General features: G+C 42.9%; 3 protein-coding genes across 3 annotated transcripts in view; 1 reads left to right on the forward strand and 2 right to left on the reverse strand.

The window, feature by feature from the left end:
• mrps23 (mitochondrial ribosomal protein S23) overlaps positions 1–23349 on the forward strand; it is a 244791-nt gene that overhangs the window by 139068 nt on the left and 82374 nt on the right. The gene's annotated exons all lie outside the window — the stretch shown is intronic.
• tbx2b (T-box transcription factor 2b) lies at positions 1460–10137 on the reverse strand. The gene is made up of 7 exons (XM_079272180.1): positions 9437–10137; positions 8419–8686; positions 6706–6852; positions 5485–5561; positions 5139–5308; positions 3548–4125; positions 1460–3045 (listed from the first exon to the last, which is right to left on the reverse strand). The coding sequence occupies exons 1-7, from the start codon at positions 9793–9795 to the stop codon at positions 2605–2607; spliced, it is 2040 nt and encodes a 679-aa protein (XP_079128306.1). The 5' UTR covers positions 9796–10137; the 3' UTR covers positions 1460–2604.
• The window catches only part of bcas3 (BCAS3 microtubule associated cell migration factor), a 374328-nt gene continuing 370240 nt past the window's right edge, over positions 19262–23349 (reverse strand). Inside the window, exon 23 of the mRNA XM_079271901.1 lies at positions 19262–20825. Coding sequence (XP_079128027.1) covers positions 20677–20825 — 149 coding nt within the window. The 3' untranslated portion in view covers positions 19262–20676. The remainder of the gene's footprint in view (positions 20826–23349) is intronic.

Genomic DNA, 23349 nt, shown 5'->3' on the forward strand with positions numbered 1-23349 from the left:
ATTGACTGATTGATTTGGACAAATACTTTTTTCTCTCAGAGTGCGAGGTCGAGTCGCTCTCTCTGTTAATTGAAGACAACAGAGGGGCAACAATGGCCCCCGTAATAGAATGAGAGTTTTGTGATTATCGCTGCAGAAAGAAAAGAAAATGAAAAAGCAGGGGGAGGAGGAGGAGGAGGAGGAGGAGGAGGAGGAGGAGGAGGGGGGCTCTCTAATTAGGAAGCTGTGGCCGGCAGGCAGGCGACAGGCGCCGGGTCCCGGACAAAAGGATGTCTGCTGCCCTAAACTCCCCCTGCTTAACCCTTTAAACCGAGACACACACATACGCAGTCACACGCAGCTCTCTCTCTCTCTCTCTCTCTCTCTCTCTCTCTCTCTCTCTCTCTCTCTCCCTCTCTACACACACACACACACACACACACACACACACACACACACACACACACACACACACACACACACACACACACACGATGGTTCACAATTTGACTTTGGTACCAAACACTGACGAGCAATGCTTTGAACGCCACGTCTGAAAAGGAACACACACAAAACAAATGACAAAAATCTGACGGTCTAGTGATATTCGATAAAAACACGTGAAATCATTACATATTCGCATTAAAACCCCACAATATTACATGTATTTCCAAAATGTACAGGCCAAAACACATGTCCTGATGAGCTCCCTGCTCAGTGAGGGAACGGTTAAAGTTGCTCTCAGGCTTCAGAGGATGTGTGAGCGCAGCAGAGAAAGCTCTTCCTATAAATACTTACATTACTCGACTCTTTCTAAAAATACAGACGGCCACACAATACTAAAGGAAATGCTGATTGACGGTGACTGAAGACCTGCTCTAAATAGACGTGAACGGCGAAGCATGCAAGAGACAGACATATAATAAATACAAAATGACATAGGCCTATTGCTGGTCCTGTATACTGCTAAGCAACTCGTAAAATAACTGTCACAAATAGTGTCAAGAAGAAAAGTTGTCTCTTTAACTCTATTGGTCAATTAAAGCCGGTACAAAAAGATTTAATTTACATTCACAGCTGTAGGTTTTATGCAAAGTGAATAGCAACAAATGTCACCTGAAAAGTAATCAATTAATTGCATCATCTGATTTAAAATGTATTTAATGACACAGATTAAACCCAATAACATGTCCTTATGAAATTAAAATATACACATGCACTTTTTCATGTAAAACATATGATCGACAGGGGGCACTCCTGTCCCACGTGTGCGTGTGCACTGTGTGTGTGTGTGTGTGTCCAACGACTTATTTAAAAAAACGCTTTTTAAAATTTGTACAGCTGTTCGGCTCTAATAAGAGGAGACCAATAATACAATTGTATCAATATAATTAACAATAAACAACAATAACAACAATAATAATAAGGATACGCCTCCAAGCTTTCAGCACAACGATTTTTTATTGAAATTGTGAGACAATCAAAAAAAAAAAACCCGGACAACCAGCATAAACAAGATACTTTCTTCTTTAAATATATTTTTGAATAGATATGAATGATGCGCCCGTAGGAGGAATTGCTTTGAATGTCTCCTGGCTGGAGTGAAATAACCTGAGGTGTTTTTGAATCCATGTGGAGCTCTTTCCTCTGTCTTTGTCGGTGGATGCAGACTAAAACATGGCACACACGTCACCTAAAAATCAGCAATGCTTCATAAACTGTTTTTCAAACCAACAAGCGCTAAATAGCTTTCATGTACAGTATACGTTCATGTAAAATGGGGAAGAGGAGGAGAAAAAAAGTAACAAGTTAAATTCGAAATATATACACGCTAATATACAGCCTTGAATAAATTAATACCAATTGCATATTCTTGGATCTTAGCTTTATTTACAGAATTTGTTTTATCTTTAATTACATAAATAGTTCAGAATTTTTTTTCTGGCATGAAATGAGAAGCGGTTATTTCTTCCTCTCGCAGAGCGTTCACCTTCCGTGCCTTTTGAAATAATCAGGCCTGGAAAAAATGTTTTTGGATGCAGCTTGAGACCTGCCTGTCGAAACCAGGCCCGGAAGCTCAAATGCTTCAAGTTCACCAAACTCAACACGCCGCTCTCCGCTGTCTACGGAGGGGCAGGCTCTCAAGCAGGTTGGACCGATAGATGGGGCCGATCCTGACCCTCATTTTTGTTTTATCATTATTTTAGTATTTCATTGTCTAAAATGTGTTGTTTATATATTTCATTGTTTTGTATAATAGTGTTTTTAATGCAGGAATGTGCCCCAGAGTTTCTACATGGGTGAGCCTGCCTTCAAGAGCCGCTAACCCCAAAACATGGGATTCAGGGGAAAGTGTGTGATGATCGACAAAATGTTGTCTTACAGGCTTTTCACCCTCTCTAATAGGTAAGCTCCAGAGGAGACCCTTAATACTTGTGGATTTAAAAAGATTAAATTGAATTATATGGGCAACATTTTTGTTCCAAAAAATACCAGTTATCGGCCTTCACTGGACCTATATCAGTCAAACCTCATCCCAGTCTCTCTAATGTGCTGTACAGGACAAATGCACTTATAGTCCTCTGGTATTCAAGCCAAGTCTTCGTCCCAAACGGAGAGTTCTCATCACTTGGGAGAGTCTGCACTCGGGGAGGGCTCCCGCTGGCTCTCCAGGCCGCTGACCAGCCTCTGAATGCTTTGCAGCTCATTCACTGAGTCCTTCATAGAGGTTTTGGGAGATGCAACCCTCCCACTTGACCCTCCTGTCTTATGGTTGCTGTGGTGCTCCGGTGCTGGGCTGGTGTCCCTGCTGCCCGGTTTGGAGGATTCGGAGCCTGGATTCAGGCTGCCCTGCAGGCCAGTGAGCAGGCTCTGAGGCAGCGACACTGGGAGCTGGTAGGGGTTGAAGCGGAGCCGGGGACGTGACGCGTTCAGGAAGGGGTTCCTGGAGAGGGGGTTAGAGGTGCTGGTGGCTGGGAGGGCTGAGGCCGAGGCCGCAGCAGCAGCCGCCGCCATGTAGGTGTAGGGATATGGGAACAGACCGCCAAACGGAGGCATGGGGATGCCCTGGAATATGCAAGAGGAAAGACCATGAGTTACAGTTACACATCACTATTTCCAGTCAAGCTGTCAAATAATCAAAGCACTGATACATTTCTTCCAACACACAAACAGCAACCAAACTGGTCAATTTCTTCAGATTTTTAAAAAACAGATTTTGTAAATTATGAAAGTAAAAGCAACAAATGTTTATTTTGGGAGTAAAAATCTTTTTACAAATAGTTTACTCCACAGAAGCTGAACATGTTCAAGGCAATAGTTTGATGACTGTTTTTATCATTAAATGTGTGTGCTAATACGTTCAAAAAGTCCCACTTGCTTGCATGCAGCAAATACATGACATGTTGCATCTCTGATCATGCATTCAGTACTAAATATAAGACGGCTCTGATTGCACCGTCTACACTCTCAACCCAAAGCTCCAACTTTCCTGTCGTGCTGACATCAGCTCAGTCCTGCAAGTGTACAGACGAACTAAATAATGTTGTGAATGGAGGCCCTTCCTTACCTGAGAGGCGAGCATGTGCTGAGACAGATGGAAGGGGAAGGGGTTGGGGCTTCCTCCCGTGCCCTGAGTGGAGAGGCCATTTTCCAAACCACTTGCAGATACAGAGGCCAATAGATGCCCCATGCCCATAGCAGAAAAGGCTCCAGGGGCCATGGCAAACTGCCCGGGGTGAAACAACAGTGGTGATCCGGCGCCCAGAGGGTTAAAGAACTGCTGACTGTGCAGGCCAGACAGAGCCAGACTTTGTAAGTGGGCTGGGCTGAAGTGTGAGGGGCTCTCGGTCTGAACCATGAGAGGGGAGAAGGTCTCCTTAGTGGCACTAATGCCTCCGGCCTCCAAGTCCTTTGTCAACACGTCCTTGGTGTCCTTCCTGTGCCTGCTCGCCGCTTTGTCCTTCTCAAGGTTCCTTATACTGAATAAGGAGTCATCCTTCTTTTCTGTTATAGGCCTGTCCCTCATGCGCTCCTCACACCTGGAGCTGTAGGGGGACACAGGTTCAGGTCCCGGGCTGTTGGAGCCAGTGCAGCGCTCGTCGTGCTGCTCCAGCTCCTGCTCGCTGTCAGTGCACGTTTTCTCATCTAAAATACAGGAATCACATTGGGAAAAAAGAGAGGTGTAAGCAGAGCGTCGAGCCATCCCCAGCTTGTGTTGTCGTTCTACTGATATTTATGTTGCAATATAAGCCAGCCTGCACATATCAGACCAAATGTAAATTTAGTTTTTCAGAGCAACATAAAATGGCCTTTGTATTAATTGTGTAAAGCGTTTGAGTGTGCACACATCAAGACATTTGAATTAAAAGCATGGCCCATTAACAAATACTTTAGCCAGTATTGTCAAATAAATTCTTTGGATATATTAAGGGGAAAAACAATAGGTTGGGACCAAATAAAAACCAAAACCAGACAACATTTACTTTTAGAATAATTGGAAGTCAAATGTCGTTTAAAGAGACCACCTACTATCCCTCCTTTTCTTCCTCGTCACCGTAAGCGTTTCACACATTGTATGATCTCAATTACAACATTTCAATCGAAATATGATTTAGCACATTTTTGTCAAAGTTTAAATACATTTGACTGTTTACATTAACTCTTCTCATTTAGCTGCCATGCTTCATACAATTATTGTAAATAAAACAAGTCCTGTTTATTGGAATTTCATGAAATAAAGCAGGTACAATGGGTGATCTTATTTGGCCTGTACTCAATTGGTTGACAGGTGTCTAGTGGTGAGAGTTTTTAAATATTCAAACAGGTTCCAAATAAACATTTCTTTGAGGTATCCCATTGTTATGGGTGGACGTGAATGCGTCTAAACTCACGCAATAACACATTCCCGCACAGAAAATTAAAAAACGTATTTTTCTGCACCCCAATTATTTATTTTCCTCACGTTACAGATTAATTTCTTCCACCAGGTTACAGACGTATTTTAGCCATTTTAACAACATTTAAATTATGCTACTGAATTAAAATTCGTAGTTGTTTTAGGTGATTACAAAAACACATCACAGCCGTTAAAGGCTTTAACCATCGTTGAAATACCGGCTCATATACGGGCCGAAGGAAACAACAACAACGTGGCTCACCTCGACTGGACCTGCTGAACCTCAGCGGGCTGGTATCGGCTCCCAGCGGGGAGTGGACGGCGTCCCTGCTGGTCGGAGGCTCACTGGATGAGTCGTCCGAGTCCGCGCCATCCCGGTCCACCTTGCACTGGTCCTCAAACATCCGCAGCGATGGCATGGTCAGCTGTTTCCTGTCAATTAACAACGATAATAATAATACTCATGAATGGTGGTTTGGGAGCTGTGCCACCATGACCTTGGGCACACACACACACACACACACACACACACACACACACACACACACACACACACACACACACACACACACACACACACACACATGAACAGGTGTTGCGGCAGTTACCTTTTCTCTCTCCTCCCGTTCCCCGTGTCTCTAAATCCTTTGGCAAAAGGGTTGTTGTCAATCTTCAGCTGCGTTATCTGTCAAAAATACAGAGTGAGAATAGATGTTGGAGGAATGGAACCAGAATTACAACAGTCCTGTGAGAGCACGGTGTCCTCGCTGCCCATATGTGGGACAGCAACGTGTTAGAAAGCAGCGTGTTGGACAGTAGCCACGGCAGGCCTCGGATTTGCATTATTAATAAAAGCGTAATGATGGGGTGTTATTCTCATAGGCCCCTGGAGAGAAATTCTGCCACGAAATATTCCTCTATGGGGCCACACAAGCCTCCGTTCCCCCAGAAAAAGAGGCAGGGGGAACAACACGTGAACAGATGACTATTATATCAATAATTAATAATGCGGTTAGGATCACTGCGATATGTCCTGATGTGGAAGCGGCCGGTGTGGCTCAAAATAGTGGCGCGTGGTACGGCTCTTGCGGGAGCGTCTTCGCTCCTGAAGGCCCCGTGGCTCTTGAACGAGACGCTTTAGGCGTTTGCAGTTTGAGCAGCGAGTGTCTTCTCCACTGTGACTGCGCGGTGACCAGCCTTTTAACTGCCCTCGAATCGATGATGAGTCTTTGCCATAAACTTGTACAAGACCCCCCCACCCCCACACACACACACAAGCTCCAATTAGCTTCATGGAGGAGGATAACGAGTCAACAAAAGAGGCTAATAATACCGTCTAATATGGGCTACACATATTCAAACCTCAATTAAAATGTGCTGGGTTTTTAAATGCTCGAACAGTATGGCTGTATTAAATCCCCCAAAATGGAAGGTGCTATTGTCATTCTTTGAAAATGCGAAAATGAAAATAAAGAGAGAGCGCATGTCTGCCATGTTTGCTGCTGCATTACAAACACAATACACTCTCCACATTTAATCGCCTAATTGATATACTTCAGCTCAGGGTAATGGCCAATGTATAGCCCATTAATAGCAGGTACAATACATTGACAGACATATCTGCTACACCCACGAGTCCAGGCGAAATAAATAAATAACGAAATCAAGTGGGCCATGGGAGTCCTCTGCAGGGAAATTAGGCGACCTAGAAAATCAGATTAAGTCTTCGGGGGTTGGCGGTGGGGGGAGGGGACGCATGTAGGACAATTATTATGCAAAGTACAGCAGCCATATTAGAGGCAGTCGGTTGAGTGTGAACAGTGACTCACCTTGTCGTTCTGGTAGGCCGTCACCGCCACGAATTCGGTCTCCGGGAAGACGTAGGTCCTGAAGGTGCTGTAGGGGAGCTTCAGGATGTCGTTGGCCCGCACTATGTGGAACCGGGGCTGGTACTTGTGCATAGAGTTCAGGATGGTCTGGACCAACACACACCAAAAGACACAGCGTTGACGTGAATATGGGTGTATTGTATGCCTCCTCGATGTGTTTCTCTCCATTCAAACTCCACACAGAACACCGCGGATCATTCAGCGCATTGTTACCGATGCGTTATAATTACTGAGGGAGCAGACGTGTCTGTAATTAGTGCGGGCTAAGGGACAATCCTGAGCAGGCCACACGTGCCGACATGATGGTTCAGAATTACGGCACAAAACAAAGTGATTTGATCCCGTTTATCGGAACAGAAGCTCCACCTTTCTCTCTCTTTGGTTTCAGATTGACCACAAACAGTAAAGCCACTTTCTTTATTTTTTTTTTACACACAGGGCACTATAGAATAAACATGCGTTTTAAGGTAAAACATATTTTTTAAATCATCCCCCCCACTCATAAAGAAAAGCAGACACAGAGCAGCATTCAAATGCAATACCGTGTTAATTCCAGATAAAGATAAGCATATTGAGATACCATACGAACCTTACACCTTAAAGATCACGTATAATGCGCATATAGGCTGCACGTGCAAACAAGACCATTACTCGTGATTAGAACTCCTGCCTTCAAGCGATTGCAAATGATTTAGAGTAGACTGACATGTAAATGCTGAATTTGTTTCCAGTCGGAAGCTGCACTCTGCCAGTCGGAAGGCGTTTCTCAGACATTTGTAATTTGCTCCTGTCGCTCCTTTTTGGGGGGGGGGGGGGGATACTATACTGGGGGTAACCCGGTAAAATAACGTGTAATACGTGGTAAACTATGGGGTCATATTTAGGATAAAACACACAACAACAACCTAATAGTATCTATGGCATTACATAGCCTACTATACCATACCATACTATACTGTACACTATACTGTACATTCACGCTCATTTCACGTCATTTATCTGTGACCCCAGCCTGGCAAACACTCAGTTTAAATGTACTGGTGTTTTTATTTTTTATTACAAATACATGCCGGATTAAAATGAAAAACACAAAGGGCCAGGGCACAATGCAGCCGTGGTTGAGGCCACGAGCAGCTGCAGAGAGACGGCCCATGACTACATGCAGGGGAGAAACGCAGGCTGATACGATCCCGAATCTGGAGAGCTGCAACGAAACATAAGCTCTGAGTATGTCAGCGGCAGAGGGAACTCAAGTGGTGACAAACTGGCAACAGCTTTGGACGTAAAGGCGTCCAACAACATAAATGTGGGCTGACTCATCTTTAAACGCAGTCTATTCTCTGATATTATTTGTGTAACGTTCTGATTCTATATTTCGTAGAAAAGCTCCGCGCACTTTTATTCATTTTCCTTCACAATTTCCCTGCAGTAGTTTTCATTTGCATTCAGCACATGCTTTTATGTATTTCCTTTCCCCCTGGCCGTGTCTTGCTATTATTGCGCTGCTGCAACGACCCACTTTCCCCATATGCTTCATACAAATTTAATCTGATTTTAAAAACACCTAAAAACACCCTGTCTGTTCAAACAGCAAACACCTCATGCACAAAAAATGTCTCTGTTCAGGCGAGAAAAAAAACTCCCACTACTTACAAATCCGTGTTTGTCTGAAATGTTGTTGGTCAACTTGAGTTTATGGAAAGCAACAGGCTTCGCCATCCACTGCTCGCCGGTGGCCGGGCTGTCCGGGTGGATATACATCCGCTTGGGCATCTCCGGGTCGGCCTTGCCCGCCACCATCCAGCGGGAGTTGTGGAACTTGTAGCGGCAGTCGTCCGCCGCCACGATGTCCATCAGCAGGATGTATTTAGCCTTTTTATCGAGTCCGTTTATTCGCACTTTGAACGGAGGGAACATCCTCCTGCAGAGGAAAAACACACAGGGAGTCAACACGCCTCTCCGACAAGAGGAACTATTGTATTTATTATTCCCCAGCAAAACTATAGTGTGTGTGTGTGTGTGTGTGAGGGGAGGGGGTCTCTGCCTGTCTGTCCGCCTGTGTGTATGCATGTGCGTGTTGTCCAAAGCCCACACTACAAATCTGAGCAGTATATTTGTGACCACATCACTTCACGTCCCCGCTTTTTGAAGCGACAGCCTGTTTATGAAATCCAGAAGCGCTGCTGTCTCAACACAATGCAGTTTGGGAGATAAAACCTGACGAAATCCCATGACACATTTCCCCCAAAATATCCCAAATACGTCCTTTGATCAGCCTTGAAATATATTGTAAATATTTATAAATATAGTTTTAAATAATTCACTAATTAAAAAAATGAAGCCAGTTTAAATCCTAAATATAAACATGCAGTTATGGGGCTGGAACTCCATTTAAAACAATATATTCAGTGTGTAATGCGAGGTAAACATGGCATGTTCTTGCAGTATCTTCTATTGCTTTTTATCATATTTGTATTAATTGTTGAACAGGATAATAATTGGTTGGGAATTAAAAACCGAATATAAAGGCCTGACACACGCACCATTTAACAACGTGAATAAATTACTTTTTTCAGCTTGACTCATTCTTGACTCATTAGTAAAGATAAACTGCCTATTACAAAAAAAGAAGGAAATAATGTAGTCTCGGTATAGCCATATGAAGTCTTACCTTCCGGACTTGGTAATAACCATCTCCGTCCCGACTTTATGGAATTGGTCCCAAAGATCCTTGGCTTCCAGTGTTACTTTGGGGTCGTCGTCCACTTCCTCCTCGGGCTCCAGGCTCTTCATGCTGCGGAGATGAACCGCCTGGTGGTGGCTTAGGGCCGGGTGGAGCACAACCTCCGCCGCCCCGGCCAGGCCGTGGTCCGAAATGGGCTTGGTGAGCGCCCCGGGAGGCAGGCTGAGCGCAGGGAAGAAGGAAGGCTGGGCGGCCGCTAGAAAGGCGGACATGGGGAAGTCGGTCGGCCGGTGTGCGTGGAAAGGGTGATAAGCCATTGCAGTCCCTGTGAAAACTGGATCTCTCATCGGTGCATCCACAAAAACCGAAGTGAAATAATGGATATTTTAGTGGTAATTCCCCCCAACCCAGAGCCAGAGTAGGTCCGCGCTTCGCGAGCAGTTAATTTCTGTGGAGCGGTGCTGACGAGCACGGGGCTTTGTCAAACACACCGCGCGTTATCAGGCTGAAGAAAAAAATAGCCGAGAGTTGCTGTTGATGTGCTTGTTCCTTCGGCTCCTCCGCCGAGTCCCTCAGTAGGAGCGGTGTGTGAAGAGAGAGCCCGGCTGCGCTGTGTGCCTCTCAGAGAAATAAGCTGTTCCTCTGCTTCAGTCATCCCACACTGACTGGAGAGATGTGGCCCCGTTCACTGCAGATCTGTGACTATCTCACATGTCCTTCCTGCCTCCATCCCCAACACTAATGAACCAAGCCCCTTTGATTGCTGATTTTACGCTTTCTGGACCAATTGTGGGCCCCTATAGGCGTGGTTCTGACAGCTCCGGTCAGATTCTAGGAGAGGAGGGAGGGGAACAAGAAGGTGTCGGAAGCATTAGCAGTATGAAAACATGTCAACAGAATAAAATATTAACCAATGACAGGAAAGATCGGGAAATCCCACCCCCATTTCCAAGCCAAACACCGGGTCAGCCCTCAGTTCTTGGCCGGTGGAGGCATCGTCTCTCTCGGCTTGCGTTTTTACAACGTCGCCTCCGGAGAAACCAGCCCATCCACAGAGTCACTGTTGAAATACTCACCTCAATACAGAGGAACAGCTCCAGTCCTCCACGTTTACCACTGTCTTTTAGAACAACTCACTACAGTAGGCTCAATCCACGACTCGCAGCTCATGTTCTGCATTCCGGAGAGATTTATTCCAAAGAGCCGCTGCTCTCTCGATCGCTCTCTATAATAACAGCCTTGCACTTATTCCGTGTTATCGGCTGTTTTGACGCTTATAGGCTGGATTTGCCTCACACTAGCCCAGGCTATCCGTGTTAGCTGCGTGTACACTGACTTCAGCCTCATACAGCCCGGCTTCCGCGGGCGAGAGACATTTATCTGTGCGTTCGTCCTGATCGAGCTGACGGGAAGGCAGCGACGGTCGCAGCGGCGGCGGCGCAATAAAAGAGACGAGGCTGGAAAAGACAAACCCAGATGCTGCGCGGAGGAAAAGAGGAAACCAGATGAACGATAATGAGTGAATTTTAAGAGAAATATCAGAGAGAAGGAAAAGCGGTGAGTGCTCACTTCGATACAAACTCTTCCTTGTTTAGATGCAAATAAAGTTACATTATTTGGAGACTCTGGCATTGTTGGATTTTTATTTTTTAAATAAGGTTCAATGTTTTTGTCAGTGTCCGTTATTATCACTAATGTTACGCTGTTGTTGGACGTCGTGGGGATTTTTTTTTTGTGTCGAAACAATCGCCAGCAATGAGATGATTTAGTGCTCAGTCTCAGAGCTGAGAGCAGGCCGTGGCAGCGTGTAATCTCGGACAGGTTGTATTTTGTCAAACCAAGGACAGTGCGAGACTCCGGGAGCCACGGGGGCCACGGGGGCCCCCACCCGCCTCCCTGCACTCCGCTCTGCTGAGCTCCTTTAGAGGAAATCCAGCGCCGCAGCTCTTGATTAACTTGGACTCAGTTTGTTAAAGAGCCGCTCGGCGCCAGTCGGCTGATGCGCCACAATAAGAACAATCTCTTGTCTCTTTATATTTACCCTGAAGTCGTGCATGCGCGAGCCCCTCCGGCCCCCCTCAGCAGCCTCACTGCGGCTCCGCTCCACTTTTCTGCCTCGGTCATGGCTCGGTGTCAGATGTGAATTTAAAAAATATATATTTTTGGAGAAACAGCTGCTCCGTGTTGCGGGGCACAGGCGTCACTTCGACCAAAACTGGAACAAAAAGTGAGCATCCCTCTGAACGAGACTGCCACAGACAACTGCGGATTTCCTATGAACCCTTGGAACTTATCGTCTCGGCGGCTTCCGCCGAGACGACGCTTAGATATGTTGTGAATATTATATTCATTATTACTACACACTATTCATCCGACAATCACATGAAGATAAAATGTGCTAAACAAAACTGTTAATGCGAAGACAACAATGCAACTCCAGGAAGCTTCAGCGGCCTGCACGTGTGCGTCAGATACATCGTGTTATGTGATTTAGCAGCATGCAGTGTTTGCACATCTCCGCTATGTTACACACTTGTTGCTCGGTTTCCATCCGATTAATACGGCCCGCTTAAAAGGTCAGCAGGCCTGACAGCAGCAGCTCTATACCCGAATGCTAAAAAGCTGAAACCCAAACGGTTTCTACAAGCCCATCAGATCAGACACAAGCCCCCGGAGCACCAACTATTCCACACAGCGGAGTCAGTGTCCACTGGCAATGTGAAAAATATGTGTATTCTAACAGTTGGAAATAAATGCCATAATAACTGCTATAATTTGGCCGGACAGCTGACTTGTTTGGATGCTGCACCTTCAGATGTATGCAATGACAGAAGAGACGTAGTGCCGTGGGAGCGGCGCAGTTTGTCGTTGTGTGGAAGCTCAACTGAGCTTTGGAAAAGAAAAAAAAGATCAGCAACATATGGAGGTGGATAACGGGTTTTCTGCCGGAATACTCAACTGGATAATTGTATCAACAATGCTTTCGCAAATTGGTCACCATTTATTTGTTCTGTTCCGTCAACGGTACAGAAATCTCCATTACGCACGATTTAAAAGTCATTAAGTCAAGGGAGGAGTGCTCCAAGCTGCTGCTCGATCTACATAGGGGCGCTGTGCCGACAGATTATCACATTCTCTGTGTTGGGGATTAATTAAAGCAGACAGTGAATTTGTTCCTCAGACTTGTTCTTTGGGAATGCGTGTGTGTGTCCTGCGTGTCAGATGGGCATGTGAAACAATCATCGTGAATTGTACAAAATGCGCAGAATGTGGAGGAACATAATAACAGGCGCATATTATTAAACGTTGATCCCAAATGTTGTCCCACGTTTACATAATTTATGATTTTGACAAAACCAGAAATGTGTCAAAAGGTTAGAGGCTTCAGTTTGATATATTTGATGCAACCTGTCGGTCTCCCTGCTATCTGGGGCTGTGGGCCTATTTCAAGTGAATGCAATGCTTGCATGGCTCTTTCCACACAGTAGGAAGTTGACTCAAGCTTTTCTGTGTCCTTGATCCGTCCGCTCAATACAATGCAGTGCAGCAGATGTGAAAATGTGCGTAAAACGTCTTCCGTCCCGGTGATTTGGCCCATGTGTCAACGATAAAGGCCAAAGACGCTCTAATTACAACATAACGGAGCAGTTTTGCGCCATATTCGTCTATAATCGAGTATTGTTATTTTCTTCCTCCCTCCGACATTGTTCCTTTCTTCATTTTATCTCTCCATCTTCTCCTCCCATCTTCCTGCATCATCTCTCCGGCTATATTTAGCGGCTAGACTGAGGCCTTGGCGCCAGACCGTTTAAGACCTGTCAAAGTCCCTCATATTTCCCCTTGTCACATGGAAACCCGGCGACCAGCGGCCCTCTCCTCCTCCTCATTTCGTCTTCTTTTTCTTCTTCTTCTTCTTCTCCTTCTCCTCTCTCATCTTCATCGTACCAGCCCTCCTCCTCTTCCTCCTCTCCTTCATCTCCTCCACTTCCGCCTGCAGCTCCTCTGGTTCACTCTGCTAAATGACACATATCATTTCTCACTTGTAAAGCAGTGTTTCCTCAACCACACACACACACACACACACACACACACACACACACACACACACACACACACACACACACGCACACACACACCCACACACACACACACACACACACACAATATCATATTATTTGGAACAATACAATGAAAACTAAGCCTTTCGGGACAAACGTATTACCTGATGCATCCCAGCTCTTCCATAAAACAAACATGTTTTTACTGGACATGACTTCATGACAAACTCAATCATGAACTACAACCACTCATATCCAGCTACCTTCCAGCCCCTGAGCTTATTTTAACCTCATATTCTGACAGTCTAGTTCTGAGCTGCGGCCTGCAGCCACAGTGTTATGGGGGCTGTGTGTGACTGACAGGTAGAAGCCAGGTGGGGGCGCTATAGTGACCCAGGGGAGCCAGAGAGGAGTGACAGAGATGTCACATCCACAGGCGTTACAGCAGCCAACACGTGATGTTATAGACACTCACACAGAGTTGACTGATCAGGTTTAGTTCCAGAAAGAAAGCTTTGATTTGATTTACTCTTCAACTCTTTACAATGCAGTGCTTTAATACACTCTCTAATTATTTTACCATTATATTTTTAATTATAGTGAAATTGTGCCTTATAGGTTATTGTGCTAAGGAGACTCGGGGTAAATCAGAATGGAAGCAAAATCTGCACGGCCACAGGTGAATACGTGCATGGCGCTCGGCCGAAATCTGCGCACGCGTATATCTCCAGCGATAATAGGTGCCAAACGCGATCAGTGGATGTGATGCGTGCCACCAAATAAATCACAAAGACATTACGTTCTGTCATTACTCCCTCAAATATTCCCTGCAGCATTAATAGAAACATCTGTTGTCAGTTGCTGGTTGCTGGAGGTGACTTTCCCGTTGTGCCTTTGAGCAGAAAGTGCCACGAGCTCCTCTGAAAGCACCAATAGAAGCATTAGAGTATTTTCTTTTTTTTCTGTAGGTGCCGCACATTTAGATAAAATCAAAACAAATCGATCCCATTGAGTCATCTTGTTAAAATACCTGTTCCGCAAACATGCAGTCATGACTGGAAACTGCCTTTTTTAAATGTTGTGGGTCCCCGAAACATGATAAAGAGACAAAAAACATATTTCTTCTAAAACAAAAAGGCCTCTGCACAGTCGACTTTCTTTTAAAAGAGATTTAAATGTTTAGATTAAGAAAATAGAATGTTTTGTATTCCACCACCTCTCAGTAAATACATTTATTTGAGGGATATTATTACTGATTCGCAAAAACCCTTTAATTTAAAAAACAGATTAAAAGTATTTGATCAAACCGAGCGGTAAAAAGGATCGGCATTCTGTGCATTTGGTTCGTTCGCGCCTTCAAATGAAAGCGAGGGATTACACTTGTAAAACTTGTATGTTTGTGTTTATTTCAGGAGAAGCTCTCAACGTATTCCTAGGCATGAAATAATATTAAAATAATATTAAAAGCATCGGCTTATATCATCCGCGGACATTCTTTTTTTTACTCCTCCATTTTCGTTGAGGCACTTTTTTTAAAACAGCAAAATAATCTCCTGTGTTTGCAGAAGTGTTGACAGTGTGGAGAAATTGAATTAGAAGCTGCAGCGCTGGGAACGTTGAAGCAGGAGCGCAGCGGAGGGGCAGGAAGGATACCTGCAGGCCGGAGGGAGAGGCTCTCTGCTGTCACACAACACGGACAATCAGAAAGCTGCTACAATGTCAGACACAATCTAAACACAACCTCTCATCAAGGCTAAATACACATGAGGTAACGTCTCAGTTTCAATTTCATACGTCATATTTTAGTGTTTGATTATTGTCACCATGTTTCACAACATTTGTAATTCTAAACGCTGAGAACTGAAATTGCTTTCAAAAGTGAATGTTTTGACACGTTTCAAATTAAATTGCCATTAAAAGTGACTGAAACATTGACGATTATAATCTAATTATTTCTGAACACGACATGAGCATCTGCAAATGTGTCATCATGTCATATAACTCCGTCGCAGTCAGTCAAGTGAGTTGAATAGATGAATGGAGTCAGAGAATGGAAACTGATTCATGTGTTTCTTTAAGGGTAAATATGGTGGATGAAACTGAAGCTCATCCAGAAAATATCCTGCTCATGTTCCTGATTCAAATCTCTTCTCCTTCCAACCTGACAGCAGCCGGCTGAGCGCAGATCAGCGAGCACATCTCCGGCATTGTCTTGGACATTTTACACTGTACAGGTCCTGACACACTGATGGTGAGTTGTAGTGGGAACAAAGCTGTCTCTGTGGTTTACAGACCTCCTGGAGGAGACTACAGGAGGTGAGAAAAAAGGCAAATAATGAAATGAACCTGATGTGAGTAAAGTCTGTAAAGGAACCATGTTTGTAATTGAATGACAGTTCAATGATTGAACTCTTCCTTGACAGTTATACGTTGATCTAGATGCAGTCTGGTTGCAGGTTTAGGATCCATGACATGGATCTAGAAATGGCCTTGGTCCTTGTGTCAATGTATACGTTTTCTGCAGCAGCTGATCACCTTTAACATGAGATCATCAACTCATCATCAAAATCATGTGTCTCTCTCAATTAGACAGCAATTATTCTAAATAATTTATTTCTCTCAGGTTCCTCAGAAAAATGTAATATTATTTATAGCACTCAAAATGAACTTGAGTGGACAACATGTGTTTACAATTCACCACATGTATTAATACTTTTTTGATCAAATGTGTTCGCGGTCCAGGCCATGCTAACCAAACAAAGACCTGGAGCACCGTGTTTCAGTTTCTCCATCACAGGGCCGACTGAGTTGTTTCAGGATTTAATGTGAAGACGGTGAAGGTAAAACATGCAGGAATCGTCTCAGGTACGTCCCACAGTGAATGGGTGGCAGAGAACGACTCAAAGTGCCTGTTGCGGTTGAGCTGCAAAAGAAGCCATTTTTGTCTGTCTTGATCTTTATTTTCGTAATTTTGGCAACCGAAGTGACTTTGACTTTGAAAATGACAATGATAAAACAATTATGGGCTGCTCAATTACACAAATATCTCCAAAATGAATTTGTAGTCATTTGCACATATAAGAGGAACATCATATATAATAGATTTAAATCTACATTTTAGCATCCATCAAAAGGTAGTTGAAGGTTTCTTTGGAAAGTTTTTCCATATCCGATGTTGCATGTTGTACAATTTTTTATATTGGGCTATATAAATCAAATTTAGATTAAATTTGAATTCCAATCGATATTTTACATCCCAATTTCTAAATCCTCTTTGCAGAAGTGGACTTCACAACACAATTTCCTAGAGACCGATTAGATAATGCCTGCTCCTATACCATCAACAGATTTTCCAGAGTTGCGCAATTCACTAAAATACATACAATAAATCCTCAAGTATATAGTAAATTACGCCCTATTCTGGATTGTAAAAATTAAATCATATTTAGAATATGTTTTAATTACATGATTTGTGATTACTGGCCACATGCATGATTTTTATGGTTAACGTTTCAAACAAATCTAAAGTGACATGTTGGAAGCAGGGACATATGAAACAAAGTTTGTTTTTCAAAATTGTATTTATTTATTACAGCCCAGTCATAACCATGTCATAACCAAATATAATTTGCTGAAAGAAACAAAAATAACTGCTACAAGCGATGTTCCTGCTAATTTGCATTTGGATGTATTTGCACTGCTGGTCTCAGCAGACAGGACATATTGGTCATGTTGTGAATGGAGGCCACAGTTTGGATATGGTTAGCAAGCAGCACAGTTATATGCATCAACATCAACTGTTGGCTTTAAAAAACAGCAGATAAGATTATTCCCTCAGGTCCAGAAGCACAGGGAGACATTTCTGTTGCTTTCAAGAGAAGTAGCTAGCAGGAGGTCTGGAGAGTTACTTTATCTCGTAAAGTCTTTAAATGGGAAAAGACGGATGATGGTAAATTTGCTCCAACTAGGCTACACTTGAAATGAACGATTGTCAATGATAATTTAGAAACTGTTAACATGGAGTCCGTCGTCTTTTAGCAAAGTAAATGTGAACGGAGCCTGCTATCATTCAACATTGTGTATGCTAAACTGCTAGCCAGTGTTTGCAATACGTGTTAGCATGCTTTGTTCCAATCAGATGTTCCCAGTTAAATGCTCATGCTAACCAAGCTAATGCTTTGTAGTGACCCCATGCTAGCTCAGGAGAATCAGTGTGACTATCTAGTACTGTTTTGTACTCGATTAGCCATCGATGATTGATACGCGTTCACTTTGCTTTCGTGTTCAAAGTTCACAAGTTGGGACTCAACATCAGTGGGTTCCACCGCACATCTCTAAGCAGAATGTTGAATATAACATGGGGACTTCAAAGGTCACGCCATTTACATTTCAGGGAGCTGATTCTCTCATCCAGAGCAACTTGAATGATTCTCTTATCCAGAGCAACTTGAATGATTCTCTTATCCAGAGCAACTTGAATGATTCTCTTATCCAGAGCAACTTGAATGATTCTCTTATCCAGAGCAACTTGAATGATTCTCTTATCCAGAGCAACTTCAATGATTCTCTTATCCAGAGCAACTTGAATGCTTCTCTTATACAGAGCAACTTGAATGCTTCTCTTATCCAGAGCAACTTCAATGATTCTCTTATCCAGAGCAACTTCAATGCTTCTCTTATCCAGAGCAACTTCAATGATTCTCTTATCCAGAGCAACTTCAATGATTTTCTTATCCAGAGCAACTTCAATGATTCTCTTATCCAGAGCAACTTGAATCAACGAGGAGGGATTTACTGTTTTGCAAAGGACACATCTTTCTGAATGACTGCTGCATTACACTGTTACATGTCAAAGCTCACTATTTTTAAATTTCTTCTTGAAATGAGTATATAGCTTAATGTGCCCAGAATCATTACAATGTCTTGTTACAAATTCATTTTGAACTGACCTTATGCATATCAGTTTTCAGGATTTTAGTGCATTATCCTTGTCAATGACCATATTGTTATTCATCATGTTTTCTTCAAAGTTTAAAAAGTTACCCTGGTGATAAAACATTGTAAAGTGTTTGTTAGAAAGTGTTTGAATTAAATAAAAAGTTTCCCATAAAAAGCTGCAGTTTGTCTCTTGTTGCATAATGCCGAGCTTTCCTCAGGATGGAGTAACAGAGAAACAGCTTGAGCCCATTTCTACTTTATTCATAAATACATCTTCAATAAAAACATTTTGTAATGGTTCACTTTGCATGCATTCTGTTGTTTTACTTACACTGTAAATGATTACATTTTTGTCTGCAAACGTTTGTTGGTCATCTCTTCAAGCTTGCAGATGTTCCATATAGCTGCAAGGACCTCTTTTTCATGTCATGGCCAGTAGTTTATGAACACATCGATGAGATGAAATAAAGCGTACAAGAAATAATTCAATGCTAATTTCATTTAATTTGCTTCTTCTTTTAAAATTCTTATCTGAGTTTTGGGATTTGAAGTTTTGTGCTGATTAGCAGAGAAACAAACATGGCCTCTCGTTTCTCAGAACAAAGAGCCAGAGCCGATCAGAAAAAGTCCCTTTAACAGCACTTTACTGCCTGTTAAAAAATATGGTACTAATTACCAGTGGTACTTTGTGCTGATGGTCACCGCCGTGGTTGAAATCTGAACGGCACAATTAGGAGCAATCAGAGTGAGAAAAAAGACAGACAGTTACATTTCCTTGTGTTCTATTATGGTTTTATTTTCTTGCATGACTGCTGGGAAAAGTCAAGTAAGTATTTTACAAATGAAATCGTACTGTCAACAACAAGCATTTGCTCTGAATTAAACCGCGTAGATGCATACCCTCATTCAGTGAAAGAGCAACAACAGGCCATCGGGGCCTGCAGCCAGTCCAACAACACACATGAGCGATTGTACATTATTATTTTTATCATTGACAATTCTTTGTAATGTGTCTCTGTAAATAGTGCATTTCACTTTTTACCAAGACAAACATTTTGCTTTGGACAAACTAACAGGCGAAGTGTGTTGAACAAAGGAATTTCTGATTATGAAAGTCAATCTTCTTTGCTTGAGGCAAAGCTAGTACATTTAAGTATAATGCATTTATTTATTTATCTATAACTAGCGAGAAAAAGATTTTGGTCAAAACTTGCTAATGAAGAAAATACAGCACGACGGCCTCTATTACTCCACTCAATGAAAATGTACTATCTGGAACGGCCGAGTTGGGAAAAATATCGAAATGATGTCAGAAATGTCTCAATTACACGGTAAACATCTAAATGACTTCAGCAACGCAGTGATAGTGTCATCTCATTACTGCATCTTTTGTCAAATGTAATTATATGATAATCAAAGGCATGAGAGGGACAAATTGAATCAAAAACATTTAGGGAGAGGCCAAGAGAGCAGCAACACACACACGGAGGGAAGCGGAGCTGCTACACGTCACTGACTGGAATGAACCTTGGTCTCATGGCTCATTCAGACAATAGGCACACCGTAAAACTTCAAACACACACAAAGAATGACGGCGGCCCGGGCTGAGGAAACATCAGCTGCAGAGAGGAGAGGGCGGCTGGCCTCCAACAACGTCTGTGTCAACTGGCTTCTGATTTACCAGAGCAGCAAGGTTAGAGAGCAGAGATAGAGGTGCTGGGCTGATACTGGCCGGTGATTGAAAATCTGATATTGAAATAAAGGAAGTTCCTCCCTGACCGCTGTATCAAAATACTCTGTGATGAAACTACATTTTATCTGAACTTTAGATTTGGTGAACTGCCCGGCAACACTTAAACCAACTGTTAAGCTTAAAGGAAATTAACTTTTTTCACATTTTTCTCAGTGTTTTCACCCAGATATGAATGCAATTTGAACACTAAATTGTTTAATGAGTTAATGAGTTAGAATTATTGGAAATCTGTACAAACTACAGAAGCATTGGCAGCTTCATAAAAGAAATACAATACTAATGCTGTATGTAGCTGGGAGCACACGCATGTGTGAGCAGCTGCATGAGAAAGTAACAACACAGAACACACTTCAGTGAAAAACAAATCCGTGGCATGATTTGTTTTGCTGTGTGTCAGTGCGATGCTGTGTGGACAGATATGGGGGAGGCAGGCGGGTGGGCCGGGCGGTGCTGGTTCTTCCTGGAGGAGAGGTGGGAGTCTAGGGGAAGTTGGTCGGGAAGAGGCTGAGCGGCTGGCTCTCGTTGGTGGGCAGGGGGGAGCGGTAGCCCTCGAAGTTGCGTGGGATGCTGCCGCTGGTGGAGCCCGAGCTGTTACTGAGGGTCTCGATGCTGCCCTCCCTCTGCAGCTCTGCAGAGAGAGAGAGAGAGAGAGAGAGAGAGAGAGAGAGAGAGAGAGAGAGAGAGAGAGAGAGAGAGAGAGAGAGGGAATGTTGAGTCGGAGTCATCAGGTGATCTGTTTTCAACCACAAGAGCTAAGCTAATCAGACAACACAACTGTGCGGGTCAAATGTCCACATGCACAGTTTGTCTTCTGACACATACTCTGTATCCTTATTCTGCCCTCATCATTCGGGCTGGCTATCAAGCCGAAATACCTTTTCAGTATGAAATTAAATGCATCCATAGCATCAAATATTAAAAAAGTTTGAAGCTCCTTGAATGCCCTTGAATGCTTTCTTAGGTCTTGTTTGCATATTCTAAATTAGTTACCTCCTAATTGAATTAAAAACTTTATCAATTTTGCATTATTTTATTTTGCCATGTTTCTTTCATGGTTGCTTGTGTTAAGACGTCATTAAACACACTTACTATTACTGAATCTATCTCTTGGAAACATCCATCGCAGTTTACTGACTCATTTATTGGCCTAACTGTACATCTGTAATTGTGTTTATGTTCTATATTGTATTATTACCAACTGATATAAACGATGGTGAAAACTATGAAAATAAGATCCAAGTTATAATAAAGCAGAATGATCCTATAACCCACTGTTTCAGCAGCATACATGAAAACATGAAAGCAATTTCAAACATTACAGGAAATAGGAAATGATTTTAAATGACGCAGAGTGTCAAAGTGTGCACAGGACACTAACATTAGCACCATTGTTCAGCATCATCACGACATTGAACATAAAGTAGGAACAAAACAGGAGATCCCTTCTTATTGCATTACCATGAATTACTCATCCGATATGAACTTACATCTGTGTTATATACACCTGTTTAGGCTGGCGTTTGTGTAAAAGTAAACCCATGTCCTAGACCTGCTCTTAAAATATGTTTTACATTTTTATTTAATTTTTATTTAATTTTTATTTTATTCTTTAACATTTTTTATTCACTCTGTGTAGATAATTTATTGACCCTAGGGTCACATTGTGTTTTTTATGCTTTTAAATGTCTGCTCTGTTAAGCACTTTGTGATAGTACTGTCTTTGAAAAGCGCTATATAAATAAAATTCATTCATTCATTCATTCATTCATTCATTCATTCATTATTAGCAGAGGAAGTCCACAGCTGTGGGATTAACCCACAGCATCAGTGGATGAGAGTTATTCTGGGACACCACCAAACTTCTCCTAACACTCTCTGGGGGACAGAGCATTTCTCTGACATGCTCACATTGCTCCACAGCCCTTCAGACCAGACCAGACCAAGTTACTCTGCTGAGGATCTCCGCATAAGGAACCTATTACTGTTATTACATGCTATAAACCATATCCGACGATATATGGACAGAATATCGTGCGCGTAAGTGGCAGCACAGTATTAAGAATGTGATGCATGTAGTGTATTGTATCGTCCATCAGGCCCTTCACTGTCTTTAATCTGCTGCTGCCCGCCTGCTCTGCTGGCAGTGGTCTACGCCCTGTGAGCGTGTGTCAATGTGCATCTGTGAGTATGGCATGTCATCAAGAAAATTGAGAGCAGGAAATTATAACGTGACAACACAGGCGGCAGACTCCGGTTTTAAAAAGGGAAGCCAATACGGAAGTGCCTTAAACTTGTGCTCTTTCCAATGGCCAGCAGGTTGATAAAAAGAGTCTGGTTCTATGAGTCTATGAGAAAATGACCCTAAATCTCACTTCATTTATTCCCTCAGTAAACATTGTAAACATGAGTTTATGGTCTCAATCTCTAGTTTCAAGTCTTCTTCAATACAGCATGATGTTCATTTCGTAAAATAGACGACATAGCGTGGCTTCTACAAAATGTCAAAATGTCAAACTCGAGGCTTCCAATCTGTCGTCCACAAACCAATGGGTGACGTCACAGGGACTGTGGCCACTTGTACAAACTTCACCTTTTTGTCTTTCTGCTTTGAACCTGTCTCCAGAGTTGGTTCAACCAATCAGCTTGTTTGATGTGCAGGTCTGCATGATGCGTTAAGAAGCATAATTCCAGCTGAATGTGCAAAAAACACTGGTAATATTGCGTAGTCTTGCATCAATGTATGGTATCCCGGATGTGCTGATCCTTTGACGCATTGCAAAACAAAAACACAACAACACTACTTGCATTGGTTTAGTAAAAACAACATGGTTTGGCTTTTGTCATGTTACTTAAGTTACGGACGTAAATTAAAATAAGTCTACGTTGACTTTTAGTTTCACATGGGACACAGACAGCGGTTTCCTGGGTGAAAGTCCCGAGTTGGACCGGTGTCGTGGGTCGACATGTGGTTTCAGGCACCGTTAAAATGATGAGATCCATGAGTTTTGGTGGCTTATCAGATGCATAATGGTTTAAAAAAATGTAAGCAAGTATTGTACAACATGAAATATCTTTGACCATTGCCAAATAAAGTAGAAATACGCTGTTCGTGCCACACAGTAAACCAAGAGGAAATGCACCGGTAAATGACC

Source organism: Melanostigma gelatinosum, assembly GCF_949748355.1.
Source record: "Melanostigma gelatinosum genome assembly, chromosome: 7".
NCBI classification, from domain to species: domain Eukaryota; kingdom Metazoa; phylum Chordata; class Actinopteri; order Perciformes; family Zoarcidae; genus Melanostigma; species Melanostigma gelatinosum.

Excerpts from the sequence above, each read along its gene's own strand:
- tbx2b (XM_079272180.1), bottom strand. The coding sequence starts at position 9,795 with ATGAGAGATCCAGTTTTCACAGGGACTGCAATGGCTTATCACCCTTTC. Across the intron at positions 8,687-9,436 it reads GTTATTACCAAGTCCGGAAG|GAGGATGTTCCCTCCGTTCA; the intron begins GTAAGACTTCAT and ends TTTCCTCTGCAG. Across the intron at positions 5,309-5,484 it reads AACGGGAGGAGAGAGAAAAG|GAAACAGCTGACCATGCCAT; the intron begins GTAACTGCCGCA and ends GTTAATTGACAG.